The sequence below is a fragment of the Protomyctophum parallelum genome (genome assembly GCF_964188405.1).
Source record: "Protomyctophum parallelum genome assembly, chromosome: 13".
Taxonomy (NCBI): Eukaryota; Metazoa; Chordata; class Actinopteri; order Myctophiformes; family Myctophidae; genus Protomyctophum; species Protomyctophum parallelum.
This window is the reverse complement of record NC_139708.1, coordinates 12074168-12093564: the sequence shown is the minus strand read 5'-3', so window position 1 is coordinate 12093564 and position 19397 is coordinate 12074168. Positions and strand designations below refer to the sequence as shown.

Genomic DNA, 19397 nt, shown 5'->3' with positions numbered 1-19397 from the left:
TTTGGAATTGGTCGTTTCTTCCAGACAGCAGAGATATACATAATTGATTGTGTATCCAATTAAATAAGTTTATAGAAATGTTATGTCCCACCCCATTTATATAAAATCTATCTGTGGAAACATACCATGACAAAAATCACACCTGTGTGAAGTGAGGAGCGCTCTTACTAAAAAATACATCGCATGGATGCACCTGGGACGTATCTTCAGTGATGTTTCCTGAGGTCAACGGGGTTTCGGGTCATCCAACATAATACCCCTCACTCAGGCGACCCAGCCGGGGTTGATCAAATCCCGATTTACGTCCCAGTAGCTACCCTCGATCAGTCCATCAGGGAATGAGGCCACACAATCCGTTGCTCCGGAACTACTCTGCCGGGACTGGGAGAACCAGAATCTTGAGCGTGGAAGCTCTTATTATCTTACAACATTGAGGACAAAACAGACAAAACAAACATTAAACTCTGTCCATTATCAATGGCATTTTTAATGTTTGTCTAAGGAAAAACAAACCTTAAACCTATATATAGCCCCTCAATAACCTTCTCTGGCCACCATGCTGTGCAGCAGTAGCCGGCCCTTGGCCCGTGAAATAAGGTGTATACATGCAGTATTATTCACTGAATGATTGGGACTGGGACTGAATGTAAACAGTGTCTCAAACAAACTTGAAAAAGGAGTCAGTAAATGTTTTTGTCCATCTTTAGGTTGACTGCATTTGTCCTCAAATCCCTTGTCAAAGCAAAGGCTTTCGTCTTCATCGACCGTTCGAACATAAACAAAGCGAGGAAATGGCTGGAGCGAAAGCAGAAGAGCAACGGCTGTTTTGAACAATCTGGGAAACTCTTGAACAACAGACAGAGGGTATGGGAGACCTGTCATATATCATTGCTGTTGGGTCCATATTTCAACGTATGCTTTTTTTTCCTGTAAATACTGTGGCAACCCAGGGGAGAATAGGCACAGATGAATCACAATAAAATAAGAGGCTCAGAGTCAGATTCAACATATACTTGAATTGTCTTTTATTAAAGTGTTAGGGAAAGGGGAAAACAGGGCAAAACGTCAACATAGGGTTCCTCTTGTCAGGGGTTTGGGCTTCTATTCACATGCAGTCCTGTGGGTAGAGCAGAGAGAGAGCTAGTGACTACTTTACTCAGTGGGGGGAGAGTGCTGTAGGCTCTCCCTTGTGGAGTTCAGTCGGCTTGTGAGATCTCCCTCATACCAGCCTCCTCATGAACAGAGTGATTCCTCCTTCCTCACTCCTCCATTAGTTCAAACTGACTCACCAGACAGCTTGGGCGTCGGCTCTTTAAAAGCTTCTGGTGATTGCCTTACCGGCTGCAGGTGCGTCCATGTCCAGGCTCCCATTGGCTGCAATACCTGTACAGGGTGATATACTCCCTCTATCACCTCCCCCAGCCTCATTCTGTGGGGAATAGGCCTGGCTGTTTCCCCTGGTTTGCCACAATACATGGCATATTTTGTCATACTGCAATGTCACACAAAAGTAGAAAGGTGCCACATTTTGAGGTTCTACGTAGTTCTGCTATGTTATTTGCTACTTTCAAATTGCTGAAATGATTTAAGTTGCAAACCGTACAACAAGTAACGCGCAAGTAATGCTAAAGGGATAACAAAAAAAGCATTGATGGTCTGTTTCCATTGTGGTCTGATGTATATTCAATTACATTTTAATTGTTCATTAAATTGTTCATGAAACTTATAGAAGAAGACATGCAATACATTACATTGTAATGTATATGTGTGATTTCCATGCGTTTCCTCTCTACAGGGCGGAGTGTCAGATGAAGTGACTCTCACTGCTTACATCACTGCTGCCTTCCTGGAGATCAATGTGTTGCCTTCAGTGAGTCATCTTTGTGTTAAAGATCACTGAGAAGGAGGTTCGTGGTGGTTAAGGTGCCTGCCCACCACCGCAGAGTCTGGGGGTTTTGAAACCACCGCGGTGCGTCCGGCTTGGTCGGCCATGTTCGGGGACGGTAGCCGGAGCGGGGAGAGTGATACTGTATTTTGTCACTGCATGCATGTACAGTACTCAGGGAGTGTTGGGCGGGAGGAGCAGGACTGAGATGCTATGTCCTCCTGGTGGGGGCTCCTCACTGACACGTGAGCCAGCAGGATACAACAGCAGTGACAAATTAGAAATGTCTGTTATGAGGATAAAAATGACATAACGACTAAATTGTGGAGAAAAGGAAAAAGAAGCAGCGATAATTAGGTACTCGAAAATGCACTCTTATGTGTCTGTAACTCTGGAGAGTGTAATTGTCTGTGACTTTGAGAGTAACATTGAAAGTCATGATCCAAGCAATTTTTATTGTACATTTTGTACAACCCACAGTTCTAAGTTAAATAACCAAATTTATGCAGAGACAAAAGAAGAAGAAAAGGAGTCTGTCTAAGCTTCACAACACATTGTGAACTTGTAGATGGCCTATGTTCACAGTTCTTTGAATGGCGATTCATAATGTATTTTGGTAAGTTTGGGTGCTGGGGAGACACCACCTTTTTGGTCTTGAGCTGAATTTGGGAAGCACTGGTATCATATGGATTGGGGTTGGGTTTGTGTCTCTGTTGTAGGACCCTGTGGTGAAGCAGAGTCTGTCTTGTCTGAGGGAAGCCATCGATGAGGCCAAGAAGACCAACACCTACACCACAGCTCTGATGGCCTACACCTTCTCACTAGCCGGAGAGACGGAGACACGCACACTTCTGCTTCAACACCTGCGCAACAATTCATTACAAGAAGGTGAGATAATTCACAGTCTGTATTCGGTCACAGTCAGTATTAGTTGATGTACAGTATAATGCAGTTGATTCATTATTAATGGCTGTGTGCGTCTGGCTGGTTCCCCAGGTGGTTTCCTCTACTGGTCTCAGACCTCCAGCGACACCTCGGCCTCCCTGTCAGTAGAGATGAGCTCCTACGTGCTGCTGGCCCTGCTGACCGGCTCTCCCACCACCGAGGAGCTGAGTGATGCCGCACGCATCGTCCGGTGGTTGGCCCGCCAGCAGAACTCCTATGGAGGCTTCAAATCCACACAGGTACAGTAATGAACAGTCCCCTGTCTTGTTCATTTATAAACCAGAGATTGTCCCTGGGAAGTAGCTGTTTTAGCCTGTTTAGCAAAGTACTAATACGTGCTTTGTAGGACACGGTGGTTGCTATCCAGGCGCTGTCCCGCTACTCCACTCTGGTCTCCAGCAAAGAGGGCTCCAGCATTGTGACCATCAAGTCCTACAGCGGCTGGGAGACCTTTCACGTGGATCAGAGCAACAGGCTGTTGTACCAGGAGAGGGCGCTCCGAGATCTGTGTGGAAAGTACATCCTGGAGGTCAAAGGCGACGCATGTGTCTCAGTGCAGGTTAGCTTCTATCTGTGTCTTATTACTATTCACCTGTTTCCTAGGCTGTGTGTGTTCCACTTCCTGTGGATTTGATCCAATGAAATCCAATGAAACTGGTCAGATAACCAATGATATCCAATTAAATCGACAGGAAGTGGAACACACACAGCCTAGGAAAAAGGTGAATACAACGTATTCTACGCACAGTATTTTCACTGTTCAAAACGGTTACTTTTCAGGAAATAGAAATTGATCCAATGTTGTTATTTAGCTCTTTTTAATACGTTTCATTGGTTAAATATTCACAAAGCCCACATACAGACAGACTTAATTTATTTCAAACTGACATGTACATGTAATGTAAAAAAAAAAATCACTATTCTGTTTTCCACATTTTGAAACATTGACATTTTGAAAGGGTCTGTATTGATTTTGACAGCACATTTTGATTAAATTTTAGTAGCAGATCAACAAGCTCACAACGTGTCGTGCTGAAACACGTTGTGAACTTGTAGATTGGCTAATTTTGGAGAGTTGCACCCACAGACAACCACGCATAAAATGACCTGTCTTTTAGTTCTACCGGATGTCTTCACCAATCCCTCCCTGAAATTGTCAGTATATTTAGTCATAGTTTTAGTCAACATAGCTTTATTACGTTTTTGTCAGTGACATGTCGACGGACATTTTTTGTCGACAAAACACTGGAAAGAGATATATATATTATATTTCTCCTTTGGGGAAAGCCCCTCCTATGTCCAGCTTGCCGGGTTTGTGTGAACAGAACACAAACATTGGCTCGTGATTGGCTGATCACCCCATAGCGATGATTTGATTGGCTGACCAAGTACATATTGAAGCTAAAAGTGAGGGCAGAAAAGTGAGGACGCAAATTGTGATTGGCCGGCGTGATGATGATGTATGATGACAAGAGCGCCCCTCGCTTCACACGGGTGTGATTTGTTTTTACACGTGGACGACCCTTTCGTGCTCTCTCCTCAGATGTCTATTCGATACAACGTTGCGACGCCAGTGGAGGACAGCAATCTGACCGTCAACGTGTTGACCGAGGCCAGCTGCGGCGTGTCCTCCCACAGACCGCGCATGACCGTGAAACTACAGAGCCTGTAAGGACCTCGTGCAGAGAACCAACTGCTGCAGTAGTTCACAAACGTGTTTGGCAATGTTGTAAAGTAACTACATTTACAAGTACATTTACTTAAGTCTACTTGAGTTTAGTATTAGTTTTACTTCTACTCCACTATATCTCAGGCAAATATTGTACTTTTACTCTACTATATAGGCTACTATCATTTGAAAACTTTAGTTACTAGTTACTTTGTACATTTTGTTTCACAATTATTTTGGTTATTGTTACAAAACATACATTAACCAATACAATAACCACTTCAGCCCTACTATATATATATACTGTATCTATTGAAAATAGCCAATCTATAAGCTCACAATGCGTCAAAATGAGACACATTGTGAGCTATTTTCTATTTTCAAAAGAGTTTTATACATTTGAAAAGTACATTTTGATACCAATACTTTTGTGCTTTTACTCGTATGTTGAATTCCGGACTTTTACTTGTAACTGAATATTTCTATATTGCAGTATTGATACTTTTACAATTGAGTACTTTTTCCACCACTGGTGTTCGGTTGACTCTCAGGGCACCCCATGCACCTGGCTCTAGATTACTTTCCTTTTACCATCTTATATTCATGGCATCTTTTACTATTTTGTCATTTAGGACAACTGTATGATAGGCTGTACTGTACCTATTTGTATTATAATAAAGATGATGATGATGATTTTATACTGTAAGTAATATTGGTCAATTGCAAATATTATCAAATCATTCTGTGGCACCCCTGGAATGGCATCAGGATACCCTGATGGTGCCATGAGCTAAAGTACAGCCATGTCAATTATACACATGTGTACACAAATAAACTGAATTTGCCGCACAGATAAACAAAAACCACAGTAAAAAGGCATACAACAAAGGACAAATATACACCGGTATATATATTTTTTGTATTATTATTATTTTATTATTATTATTATTATTATTTAGTGTATGAAATTATATATACTTTAATATAAAACACAAATGTAAAAATATGTTTGTTTGTTTTTTCCCCCTCTACAGATACACTGGAGATAAAGCACCTACAAACATGGTGTTAATTGAAGTAGCGATGTTGTCTGGATTTGTCCCTGAACCAGAGTCTTGGAGCAAGGTGAGGTATTGTAAAAAGAAACCTTTCAACTGTACTAGTGTAGACGTTAGAGTTAGAGTCCACATAATAACCAGTTGAATGGTTTCTTCTTCACAGCTGAAGATTCTGCTGGGAGATCGTTTGACACTAAAGGACAATTGCGTCCACATTTATTTAGAAGAGGTGAGACTGGTGAATGACACTTGATGTTCAATATACAAATCTAACCTCATCATTGCAGCAAAAATCTTTACCTCGGGTGTATAAGAATCGACCCATTCACACTCTGAATTAACACAATGTAGAGAAGCTGCATGCACTCCTCTTTTATTAAAGATGGGGTGCCATAGTTTTTGTACTTTGTATGGAGGTTATGGTGGTTATAATATGCTTTTATCATGTCTTCCCTGTGTATTTAGGATATGGGCATGGGTCCCCCATTTATTGGGGAGTGGGCCGATCAGGCCCTTAGTAGAGATATAGAAACAAACTCTTGATATAATCTTCTTCTCTGCCAACAGTTACACAAAGACATACCCATCAACCACGAGTTACAGGTCATACAGGAGGTCGCTGTTCAGAACCTGCAGCCAGCCCTGGTCAAGATCTACGATTACTACCATCCAAGTGAGTTCAGTTATGAGAGTCTACTTGTGAAGACCAGCATTAGACCAGCATTAGAAAATATCTTCTTAACAAACGTAATGTGTGATTAATTGTGTAGTAGGAAACATTGTGTAAAGTAAAAAAACGATATAAAAAAAATCTAAATTGTACTTTAGTTCATGCAGTAGGCTACTTGAGTCTTGTTTTCTTTACAGGCTATTCCTTGTTGCTCCAAACATGCTAACAGGACTTTGTTTCACTCAGGTGAACATTGGCAGACAGAATACAGCTATGCTTGTGGCTCACAGTAATGACCATGCATGTCTGCCACAGTACCGCAGGTACGGTTCCATTATTTCATCATCACCATATCATATAATGTGGAAAATATGCATATTTAGTACATGATTGCTCATTGTGTTGTGTTCCTGTTTGTTATGGCGGCAAGGTGAAGATTTGAGTTGATTATTTACCTTTACCAGATTAGAAGTAGACTAGTGTATCCAAATGAATCACTTAAGTCCCATATACAGACGTAATATAGGCCTATGTGGAAAGCTATCTGTACTTGTACTGATCTCCACGATCAACTTCGTATATAGCATGTAATTTAGCATCTAGAATGATGTACTAATGGCAAGAGCCACCTTTATTTGTATAGCACATTTAAAAACAACAGAAGTTGACCCAATGTGCTTCCATTCAAAATAACATCATAAAGACCTCATAAAATGCAACATAGTACAAGAAACGTGTACATCACTGTAGATATGTTTACTGGCTATTGGCTATTGCTGAGTATAAAGTATATATAGAAACTCAGGTTCAAGTTCTGTAACACAGTAACACATTCAATTATAAGAACAGTTTTTTTCCTGATATATATATATACTGTATATTTTTTCTATCCACAGATGTTTGAAGACACAACTCATTATTCCGCCTATAAACCAGTAACATTGGCGATAAACCTGCTTATAGCGTCACCGTTGCTCAGAAATCTCCATTATTTCAACTTTTTTATATATTTTTTCCCGTAAATAAATGCCCTACTTTGTCATACAACGTGTCGCACAAACGTAAAACAAACCATTTTCCCAGAAAGAGTAAAAATCTAAAGGCAATTTGTGAGAAACATGACAAAAAAACAAAAACAAGGTCAGTCTGCTGCCCCTCCAGGTTGGCAGGGGAAGTGTAGCGCACTGGGTGAAATGGGTTGCAAAATCGTGGGATAAAATGTATTAAAAATTGATTATTGTGTCCCTGTCTGGTCCAGGTTATCCCACACACACACCAAGTGGACACCGAGCTCATCACTACCTTGAGAATCATAACTGGGACTATTCGCTCAACACCCCTGGCTCCCTGTCTTATCAAACAGACACACTTTATAACAGGGAGAGAGTTCATACTAATGCTGTAAACTCAATAAATAATCAGGTGCAAGTTGCAACATCACAGCAAAATCACATAACTGGATCATGGGGCATCCAAATCTGACACAGCTAGTATAACTGCTTTGCCAAGTGGAGGGTGCTCAAACTCACCGACATTCAAAAGATCATGAGACACCTTTTGCAGTGTAGGCCTATACATTTGCTTCATCAGAATGGTCTAAAAAGTATTTCATATGATCTAGTTCTAGAAATCTCTGCCCAGAGAGAAACTGTTTTAGCTAAGTATGTCAAAGTTGGTGTTGTTTACCCACCAATCCTGAAGGAAGGGTTGTTCACAACTTCTGCAATTGATAATATCGACCCAACTGCCAAAACAGAAAGCACATCCTATTATGGCATTGCAAAGGAATGTTCACGAACTGAATGATCGTTCCTAACACCACTGTACTATTTAAAACTGCATAGACACATGCAATGTATGAAAACAAAAAATGATGACCAAGTATAAAAAGAACAAAATAAACACTAATGAAACTAATCTTTATGGCATCTTCCATTGATTGATTGATTGAACTTTGTATCTCACATTATGCAGAATGGGTACATTTCAAACGAAAGTATGGTCAATACAAACACTGTTTATACTTGAGGATATAGAACCAAGAAAAAAAGAAAACCTGTTTGACAGGAACTGTTTTGTTGAAACATTCCCCTTGTTGCAGGCTTGCTACCATGGAATCTCTTCCGTGTGGCCTCCTGGCACACACAGCCAAAGTAGTTGGCTGCTTGCCACCCTATAATGTAATCTCTTCCATGTGGCCTCCTTCAGTAAAGATTGAAGAGGTCATACACTTCATTGATCTCCCTCCCTATACTCTTTGGACTTGCTGTCCAGTGTGGCTGCAGTGAAGTTGTCGGCCTGCTGGGCACATGATCCATGATGGCTTTCCAATTCACTGTACCACTACCATTCCATCCATGAGAGTTAGGAGTTTACAGGGCGTAACCATCACTGTCACTGGTAGTACTTTGTGGTTGCTGATCAGCATCACCAAAGCCATCAGTAATCCTCTCATGTGCTGATCTTGTCTGTGCATAGCAGGTTACCACTCACAGCGAAGAGGGCATGGACGTGGGTGATGATTGGTGCACTTGTGGTGGCCAATAGCTTATTTCAGATTGATATCTGACCATCCTTCAATTATCACCTGGTCAGCCAGTGTGTGCTGGCTATATTGTAGCTATTTCCTGGTAGCCATTTGTATCTATTTTCAGCTTGTTTATTACATAATTTATGCCAATTATGCATTATTATGCACAGGGTTGCATGAAGTTAATCAGAAGCAACATGATAGCGATTTCCAGTTTTTGGCCAATAATTTAAGCTAATTATGTGAATTATGCAAACTAAACATAACAATGGAGAGTGAACCAACAGGATCCACCACTTTCAAGGTCATTCAAGCTCCAAATTCCTTCAGAACAATACAACATGATGTAGTGAAGACAATCAATTGAAGGCACAGTGCGCTACAGGCATGGTGGAATAAATGTTTAGCTTGTTTGAGAAAGGCTAGTCTTGCAGTGTCACAAGAAATCTTATAGAAACTTAATTTGTACAGGATTGCTCCAAATTCCTTCAGAACTATGCAACCTCGTGTAGTATTTTTGGCACAGATGTTATGTTCTCTATTACCTAAGTGGTCCACAAAAGTACAAATATACAAAAACATAAATTATCCGATACCTCAATTTCTGTGTTAGCCGATACCGATACCGAATACCAATACCAGTGTTGTGATCTCATGTTGTGTTTATAGCTATCTAGCTATATCTTGTGTTGTGTTTATCTGGCTATATATCTCATGTTGTGTTTATCTCATGTTGTGTTTATAGCTAGCTATATATCTCGTGTTGTGTTTATAGCAGACTCCTCACTCAAAGGTGCACTTGCAGTTTGGGCAACTCCAAAGCAAACTCCACATGCCCCAACATTTTATTTACTCATAGTGTGAACCCCTTACCCCTGTGTCGGATCGATGGTTAGACTGGCATATTTGCCGATACCGATTTATGACCCGATATGACAAATAAGGGCCGATCCGATACTTTTCCTGATACCTACAGTATCGGGACATCTGGCAGGCTAATAAACCAAATATGCCTTAATATAATTGACAAAAATTATGTTTTCAATTTAGAAATGGTTAATCTTTCACTCAATAGGGACAATGCCAGTCACAATGTGATGATGTAATGTGTGGCCTAGCCCTATGGAACTTATGATAATAAAATAAATGAAAATGTAATTTTTGTTTCATAGAACAAAGAATCAAGAAGATTATATTCAACACTAACTTACACAAGCAAAATATAAAGTAGGCCTACAAGCATTCAGCAGCATTGTGTTAGCTAAGCTTACATCTAATGCCATGCGATGCTGTGATAACGCTGCTTACCTTTGAATGCTTTGTCTGGGTCAGAAGCTAGCCTGACAGCCAGACTGAGGCCTATCCCTGTGTTAAAATAACATACTTCCTAAGGTTAATATGAGCATCAAATCAATACTGTAAATATGTTATTTATGCACATTCCAAAAAATCCATAGGGCTAGACCACACATGGATAAATGACATCATCAACTTGCAACGGGCATTGCCTCTATTGAGCGAAAGTGTTTCTAAAATAAATAAAATATTGTGTATAGGCTAATTCATTGGTAAAAGTATGCTAAAGAACTCATTTTTAGACCATTTGGGAAATAAATAAATAAACCCCCCCCAACGCAATTCTGTAGCCTACCCAAAGGTAAAACGCACCCGCCGCCTATGATCTCTCTCTCTCTCTCTCTCTCTCTCTCTCTCTCTCTCTCTCTCTCATAATAATAATAATATAGTCCTGAAAGTCCTCACCTTGGCTTGGACATTGGCCTATAGAAGCTGCTTTAAAAGTACCAGCGAAAACAACTTATTTTTTTCCGCGCTGCGGCGGGGGGGGGGGGGGGGGGGGGGGGGGTGCGGGGAGGCGGGGATGCGGGGGGTCCCCCTTGAGGATTGATCAAACTCTTCGGCTCTGGTTCCAAAGGTGAGAGCTCTACCAACTGAGCTAATCAGACACAGTCAGTTACATCATTCAGTGTTTTTGGTAACATGCGCTTTGGGCATGTTATCTATTTCTACAGTGTGTGTGCTGTCCATGTGTTCACGTGCAAACTTCTCTGCAACTGGAATTTCAGTTAATGGTCCAAAGATTGTGTGTAGAACGTTTCACGCAAATCTCTCAAAGATCCAGGCAGACGTTTTCGTGCATTTTGATCAAAGATTGTGGGAGGAGATACATTTGAAATGTTTTTCATAGAATCCAATGATCTAAAGGTCAGAGGTCAAAAGTCAGAACACGAAAGTTGTTCGGCATGAGGAGACACATGTGTATCAAAGTGTCATTGTCAACGGTCAAACGGTTCATGAGCTATGCATGTTACAATTGAGTGCTATAGCGCCACCATTTGATCAATCGTCATGGGCTTCGCATATAGTCACCGTTTGGCATGGCCCTCTACCAGACAGCGGAAACCGACTGCACGGCTCAGCCAGAACAGCTAATTTTGGCGGAAGAAGGAGAAGAAAAATAAACGTAATAACATATTTACAATTGGGGTGGTTGTATTTGGTGTCCTTGGCTATTCTATTGAGACATTTAGGTTGTATCATGTCCCACCTAGACACAGGATCTGACACAAACTTTGACCTGATGGTCAAGATTCAATGTATCCCCAAAAAATAAATATCAATTTTATGTCCTTGATATGAAAACATCAAACCTTTTTTTCTACAGGCAAAAACAGACATAACTTTTTAGATTGGAGATCGTATTGTTAATAAAAAACCACACCTGTGTGAAGTGAGTGTTGCAACTCCGCAAGTCCGCATGTGGGTCGCCGGGGAGGGGGGGGACGCACATGAACGCACACAGGGCGCCGGCCCGGTTCTGGCAAGCCGCCCCGCGCCCGAAACGGTAGAGAAATGACAGAGTTACCTTGTGGGGGTCCCTCTACTGTACCGTACTGTACTGTCACTGTACTGTACTGGCACACCTGAAATCATACAGTCAATACGTGCGGGTGTGTTTGTGTGTGTGTTAGGTTGCGCACAGGTGGTGAAAAACAACCATGCTGTTTTCATGCTCAGACGCACCCAGCCACCCACCCACCCACCCACCCACATAGCTCCGTAAGAGAGTGGTTGCACCACTCAAAAAATCCATACGTTGGAGCGGTTAGCACAGCTCAAAAGAGAAACGACAGCAATGAAATGTGAGCTCAGATTGCGTCCCTTGGTCAATTTCCCACAACCACTGTGTCGTTGTCTAGGAATTCGTAGTAGGGGACCTCCATGTTGATGGGGGCGGGGCCTTTCCTGATCCTGCCTGAGCCGTCGTAGTGGGAGCCGTGGCAGGGGCAGTAGTAGCCCCCGTCCTTCCCGTAGTCACCCTGGTCGGCGATGGGTATGCAGCCCAGATGTGTGCAGACACCCACCACAATGAGCCAGCTGGGGTTCTGCACGCGGTCCCGGTCGTGCTCGGCGTCCCGCAGCGAGGAGATGTCGACGGCCTCCGAGATGGCGATCTCCCTCGCCGTGCGGTGGCGGACGAACAGCGGCTTGTTCCTCCACTTCAACGTGACGTTCTTGCCCTCGGGGATGTCGCTCAGCTTGACCTCGATCTTGGACATGGCCAGGACGTCGGCTGAGGCGCTCATGGACGAGATGAACTGTGTGACGACCGTCTTGGTGGCGTACACGCCTACCACGCTCGTAGCCCCGGTGAGCAGGTAGGAGAATGTCCGCCTGTACTCGCTGCTGTCCTGGGAGGACCTGCGCGGGTCCTGCACCTCGGGCCGCCTGTAGTCGGAGAAGTCTGGCACCTTGATGTCCGTGTGGGCCAAGCGGATTCCCGCGATGGCAGCATGGCGCCTCTTTGGTGGGGGAGTACTCAGAATTGTGCGGCACATGAAGCGCCTCTGCAGGCCCCCGAGGAACCTCATGCTCCAGTGCAATGTGACACACACAAACAAGGAACATGGAGCGGCCTACCATTTATATTAGTACAGCGAGCGATGACGTCATCGGTATGTCATCCATCTCCATAACCATGCATATTGTTTGCGATTAACATTCCTTTAACATTCCTATGGCCGATGGTCATTAGAGTCTATTGTTCCACGGTTGTTGTTTTCGCACGTCTATAATTAGACGTGTTACAGCAACAACAACGCAACAATAGGAAGCCTGCAGCTCAGCTATTGCTTTCGGGGGAGGGATAGTGTTACTTTAGGTCAAATCAGGCGGAACACTTAGACACATTGAAGACATGTCTGCAGACATCGAGAGTTTTGTCATAAGCAAAATTATGACGAGTTTGCACTGCAAGTGGATGAATCAACAGATACAAGTGGACACGCACAGCTGTTGGCAAACGTTAGATTCATTGATTGTGACACGGATGGTGACTTCATCAGAGAGAATTACCTGTTACCTTTTCCACAACCTACCTGTGTGAGCTTAGTTTTTCAAGCCTGACTTGCATAAAAAACAAACGCAGAGAGACTGAGAGCAGTTGATGAGGAGCTCCGTGTCAGTTTGTCCAGCGTCTCAGCCAGGATAAAAACTATTTGTTCAGGAAAACAAGCTCACTGTTCACACTAAGACAGAACTTACCAAACCAATTTTCTTTTCTTTTTTTTATCAATTTTCTTACGATTTTTTTTTTGTACAAAAGTGCTCAAGTTTAAGACCATTGTATTGTGGCAAATATTTTTGTTCTTGTTTTTACAACTCCTTTTTTTATTTAGAAGTATTACTTTGCATTGACAAATTGAACATGTGTGTGCTATATTTTGTAAATGAGTTTTCAAAAATAAATTGATGAAACTGAGGCACTGTCTCTGTCGTTTTCTTTCTCTTTAAAGTTATTTGATGAGTGCTGTCATGTGTGTTTTTAAAAGTATATTGGGTTCAAATAAGTTTTACTCTGTCAAAAGTATAATATGTTTGGTATCACTAGGTGTTCCCCGAGATTTGTAGGCTATGAAATGTGTTCCCTGGGACAAAAAAGGTTGGGAAACACTGTTGTAGACTACTGGTTCTCATGCAATGTCTTGTCCTGGGCCCACCAGTGGGTCCAAATAATGCAAAGATCAAATTATTATTATTATTGGTGTGGTTTCCAGAGACAACCAGACTAGTAATTGCCCTTTCATGCGCTTTCTTTCTTTCTTTCTTTCTTTCTTTCTTTCTTTCTTTCTTTCTGTCCCTGTGATGTCATGCGGGTCAATACATCATCATCATACATACACCAGTATTATATTTGCATTTAGTGAATAATGTTTTGAAGCTATTCATGACTGAATTGACAGTTGATTATTTGATTTATACAGTTCCTGGCAGGAACTGTATAAATCAAATAATCAAAGATCTAAAGCTGGTTTCTGAGAATCGGTTCTACAGTTTGTAGAATGGGCACAGTTAAAACAAAAGTACAGGTCAATACAAAATCTTTACATCAGGGTACTCCATTTTCAATTAATCAGAACATTTAAAGACGTAAAAATATACATTTTCTATGAAAAAAGGAAATAATCATATCGATGATTTCAGTTGAAGAAAGTACGCCCAAGTGCTATTTGAGAATGGTTTTGAAGGAGTCAAAGGACAATGTTTTATTATTAGTAGAACGCAGGACGAACCTTCTGAGTACATTCTGGTCCCCTTCAATGACCCAGGTAAGATATATTGTAGTACCATTGTCAAGAAGTGCAACCTTTCAGTCCATACAGTGCAATATTCACTCAAAAAAAGATAATTCTTAATCATAGTTAATGCTCAATGTTTCTATTTTGTACACAATTATGTACACAATTATACTTATATTCTGATATGTTATCTAACTACCATTTTTGCTAGTTTGCTATAGTTGTCTGACAGCAAACAGGCTTCTTTTGTTTAAAGTGGGGCATTTTTTTTGTATTGTATACAATATTGTATATTGTCTATACATACATTCATGAATCCACTTGCTGACCGGCTGTCGGTAATGGTATTGAGCAATTTTTTTATAGGGGGATATATGTGACCATACCATTAATAACCTATATAAGGTTTCTGTTGTCGACCCTAAGCCATTCCAGCCTGTCAAAGTGGGCAGGGGTGAGGTGGGTTCTGGGGGTGAGGCCAAGTAGGAGCCTGACCAGTTTTATTTGGGAAGTCTGGAGCCTAGTTTTAAGGGCCTTTGAGATGCTGTGGTACCAGGAGGTGTGTGCATAGTCAAAGAAACCTTGTACGAGGGCTCCTGTCTTCAAGGTGTTTTTGTTGACCAGTGAGGAGATCCTGTAAAGGAATCTTGTTCTTTGGTTGACTTTTTACATATGCCCCCTCACGCACAGGGCATCACACACACACACACACACACACACACACACACACACACACACACACGTCTGTCTGTCTGTCTGTCTGTCAGACTCTCGCCACACACACACATAACCCACGTGCGCCATGGACACGCTTGCCACGGGAGTCGCCGAAACGACACAAATCAAAACAAATTACAATTATCCAACGGATTTTGTTATTAGTTACTTTGTAGATTTACAGTATTACAAAACATAGCCTGCTACATTAACCCAATTGTTACGACCCCCTGTCTAGGGTAAGGGGAGGTGACATAATAATGAGGAGACAGCTTTCACAAAAGAAGATTTGTTTATTACTCTCCTTTTTTCTCTTTTGACAGAGACAAAAACTTGTCAATTCTTTGTTTGTTCAAAGAAATAATGGCTTCAGGGTGTCTGTTACATTGAAGAAAAACTTACTATCTAAGAAAAGAAAATTACCCCTAACTAAAGTCCCTAACAAACAAATACAGTTACTAACCTCACTACACTAACAAAATACAGTAAATGGGATTCAAACAAAAGAACTATCAAACACCCCTACGGGATGGTAAAGCAGGGTTTCACATTACATGGGAAATACAAAAGTACAATACATAACTTAGGAGCTGACGATCAAAAATAAGAGCAAATACTAAAGGTTACTTAATAACTCATAACTGACATGAAACTGGGATAACAAAATAGAACTTACTCAAAGGAACTGAAGACAGACTAACTAAGAAACAGAATAGCAACGCAAACAAAAGAAAACGGCAACATGGGTGGAGGACAAGAGGGATGGAGTCTCCGCTGCAGAATTAGCTGTCGTCCTCACCACACCAGTCAGGACAGACTGAGCACATTTATAGACAGCAGGGCCATTACCCAGCTGCTGGGAACCAATGAGGAATAAGGGGCAGGTCCAGGTAGGACCCGTCATGATTGCAGCCACCTGCTTTCAATTGACCAATCAAGTCATCAGCACCACACCCATTCTCTAATTCTCCATTCACCTCAATTCATGACCTTAGAGAACACAAAAGGGAAACAATATAAGACAGGCCACCAACATTTCCAACTCATCACAATTATTCCCAAATTAACTAAACACAATAATAACAATACTAATCATAAGGACAGCGGTCCGTAACACAGCTGAAGAACAATGCTATACTTTGTTTCTTCCAAAATAGCAGATCTACAAGCTCACAATGTGTTGCAATGCATCATGTTATAATCTTGAAGATTTTCTATTTTCATTTTTTTTTATGACAATACTTTTGTATGTGTAACTTACTAACTTGTAATAGAGTACAAGGTTATAGTTCTAAGTCATTGTGGATAAGAGTGTTATGTCTAAATTGTAACTTGTCTCAATAGAAGAGCAGGGAGACAAATTACAACCACCCCAATTGTTTAAGTTATATTGTGTATATAAACATAGGCCTACAGAGGCCACATTTCCTTCCCTTAAAAAAAAGTTATAGGCCTATAATGCCGCTTTTAAAACTGTTAGGAAGTAGCAGGCATTTGTAGAATCAACCTCACAGGGTCCTATGTTTAAATGTGATCCTTTCACCCCCTCTGCTGGTGGAAATTGTACATTGATTGTAAAATGTCTACATTTCAATGCAGCAATGCACTGCAGCACTGATATTACAGTAAAAATGTACTTTGACATTTGTTACTTGCAAATGTAGTAAGTAAAAGTATAGAACACGTGGGAATTATTCCAATGAAGTAAAATGAGCTCAAAGTTTTACTTAACTACAGTACTTGAGTGATGTACAGTACTTATAGTTACTTTCCACAGTGCACGTGTAGCCTACTTTATCCACCACTGCATCTAAGCATACAACCTGGCATCTGTCTAAACATGGCACGTGCAGTGCACTGTGGAAAGTAACTAAAGTACATCTACTCAGTACTCAAGTACTGTAGTTAAGTAAAACTTTTAGCAAATTTACTTTATTGGAAAACTTCCCATGTGTTCTATACTTTTACTTCTACTCTACTAGAAGTAAAAGGGGTGCATTCCACAGCTTGGGAACCATATGGGAGAAGAATCTATGATGCTTGGAGGACACCCTGGCCATCAGTCCTAGAGAGGGAGGGGGGCCCTGTCTTGTCTCACTCTGAAAAAATACAAGGAAAAATAAAGTGTAATGAAGTATTATAGTTTGATCTGAGAAGCGAACATCTTCCAACAGAGCTTCTGTTTGCTATACTAGCAGTGTGCAAAGTTAAAAAAAAAGAAAAAAAAAGAAAAGAGAAAACAATCTGACTTTTAGATTCCATTTCATGCTGCATTTTCCCCCTGGAATGTCTCGGGTTGAATTATATTCAGTCTTTCCATTGCCAGTCTTTCACAAATGGAAGACAAATATATTTCTTGGCTGGCCATTGTGTTTTGAAGGGGGAGGGGGTTTGATTGGTAATATACAGGGCTAATTAGCTTAAAGAAAGTGATCTATTTTTTTTTCTCCTTGGCTCCTGCTTTCCCCTAAACGTCAGCTCACATTTCCCAGGTGCCTCTATGTCTGCCAGAGAGGTAACAAAATAATAGCCCTGCTCTTGGTAGCCTATTTTTCAACCTAGTGTGTGTGTGTGTGTGTGTGTGTGTGTGTGTGTGTGTGTGTGTGTGTGTGTGTGTGTGTGTGTGTGTGTGTGTGTGTGTGTGTGTGTGTGTGTGTGTGTGTGTGTGTGTGTGTGTGAGAGAGAGACAGATTTGTAATAGATTACGATTAGCCTATAGATATTCAGAGGGAATTCCTTGATCTTGTAGAGGCTTTTATGTGAATTATGCATTTTTTGTTTTTCATAATTCAGTTCCACTGTATTTAGGTTGAGAGCATTTCAACCTAGTGTGTGTGTGTGTGTGTGTGTGTGTGTGTGTGTGTGTGTGTGTGTGTGTGTGTGTGTGTGTGTGTGTGTGTGTGTGTGTGTGAGGGTGTGTGTGTGTGTGTGTGTGTGTGTGTGTGTGTGTGTGTGTGTGTGTGTGTGTGTGTGTGTGTGTGTGTGTGTGTGTGTGGGGCCTATATGGACGGACCTTCTGTTCCAAGGTGTGGTATTACAATATAACATTCAACCATGTCCTCCTCCTACTTACTGTATAGTCAGCATCAGTACATCCCACATTTGTACAAAAACTGACTTATCAATTGCTGACTTACATCAATTACTGACTACATCAATTACATCAATTACTGATCAATTACACACCCCATGGAGCCTTGAATTCATGCATTCCTAATCCTAAACCAATCATTCGATGACCGGCAGAGTCAAAGCGTAGGACACTGACCCCACCTAACCTCTTCTTCCCTTTATTTTTTCTTGGAATAATAACACGATGGGAACTATGCACAAAACAAATTTTACCCACTTTTTGACGAAATGACAAGATGTCTCATCAATGTGAACCATTGGATTTCAATGATAAGATATCTTGTCAATGGCAGTGAATGCGTTAAGTACTGGAATCCCAGCATCTGCATGGATGCGACGTTCGGCAAACATAACCGATCTACAAATGCAACGTGTTGTGTACCAGCTATGTATGGTGAAGAGATTATGAATAAAAAAGCTCCTACCAAATACAGTTGCACCTCAGGTCTGTTTTACACGACGCAAAGCGACGCGTTGTGAACTTGTAGATCTGTTATTTTCACTAGCTTGGGCTATCCCGGGCAAACGTCTAATTTCTCTTTTGGGTCATGAGCTAAAACGTTTGGGTAGCACATGGTATCGAGGGTCTAAGTGGTTAACGTTTTGCCCCTTTTCACTTTTCAAAACACGCCGTGTCTCGGACGGCAAATATCTCCACGCATGACAAGTCGTTTTGGCGGAGGCCAGGGCGAGCCTGGTCCATTTCACAGCTCCAGCGCTTTGGGCCCATGCAGCAGCTCCTGAGGTAATGAATGGCCTCTTCACAAACACATGGGAGACAGAATATTGTCTTAGCGGTGCCGCTTCGGCTCTGACCGCGGAACTTGGAAATCAGCACGATGGCATGAGGGGGGCTGCATGCTGAGGGAGTTATTTATGCGTTTTGGATTGGGTGGCGGCTGTTCAAGATAATGTTTGATTTCCATCCATCCATTCATCTTTTTATTTTTTTCTCCTCAATGAGAGCGGGGCGGGGGGGGGGGGGGGGGGTATCTGCTTGGACCAGGGACTTATTTTAACCAAATAAAAGGGAGGAAAGGAGCATAATACTTTCAGGATTTGAAAATATTGTATACAGTACAACAGTGCTTCCAAGACGTTCTAATGGATGGCTGCCTGGGCAGCGTATTGGATTGTGTATTGGATTGCATAAGAGGGAGCAGGGCCCTGAAGCCCTGCTCTAAAGCAGCGGTT

General features: G+C 41.6%; 2 protein-coding genes across 2 annotated transcripts in view; one reads left to right on the top strand and one right to left on the bottom strand.

The window, feature by feature from the left end:
* The window catches only part of LOC310868482 (alpha-2-macroglobulin-like), a gene marked incomplete at both ends in the record, with an annotated part of 35918 nt that extends 27534 nt beyond the window's left edge, over positions 1-8384 (top strand). The window contains 9 exons of the mRNA XM_083778939.1: positions 743-864; positions 1796-1870; positions 2605-2773; positions 2882-3069; positions 3177-3389; positions 4374-4498; positions 5534-5624; positions 6125-6230; positions 8329-8384. Coding sequence (XP_083635065.1) covers positions 743-864; positions 1796-1870; positions 2605-2773; positions 2882-3069; positions 3177-3389; positions 4374-4498; positions 5534-5624; positions 6125-6230; positions 8329-8384 — 1145 coding nt within the window. The remainder of the gene's footprint in view (positions 1-742; positions 865-1795; positions 1871-2604; positions 2774-2881; positions 3070-3176; positions 3390-4373; positions 4499-5533; positions 5625-6124; positions 6231-8328) is intronic.
* A 3558-nt stretch (positions 8385-11942) lies between these two features.
* Positions 11943-12647, bottom strand: LOC310868481 (cytochrome b-c1 complex subunit Rieske, mitochondrial-like; the record flags this gene model as incomplete). Its single annotated transcript, XM_083778938.1, has 1 exon — positions 11943-12647. The coding sequence occupies one exon, from the start codon at positions 12645-12647 to the stop codon at positions 11943-11945; it is 705 nt and encodes a 234-aa protein (XP_083635064.1).
* Between the last annotated feature and the right edge of the window lie 6750 nt (positions 12648-19397).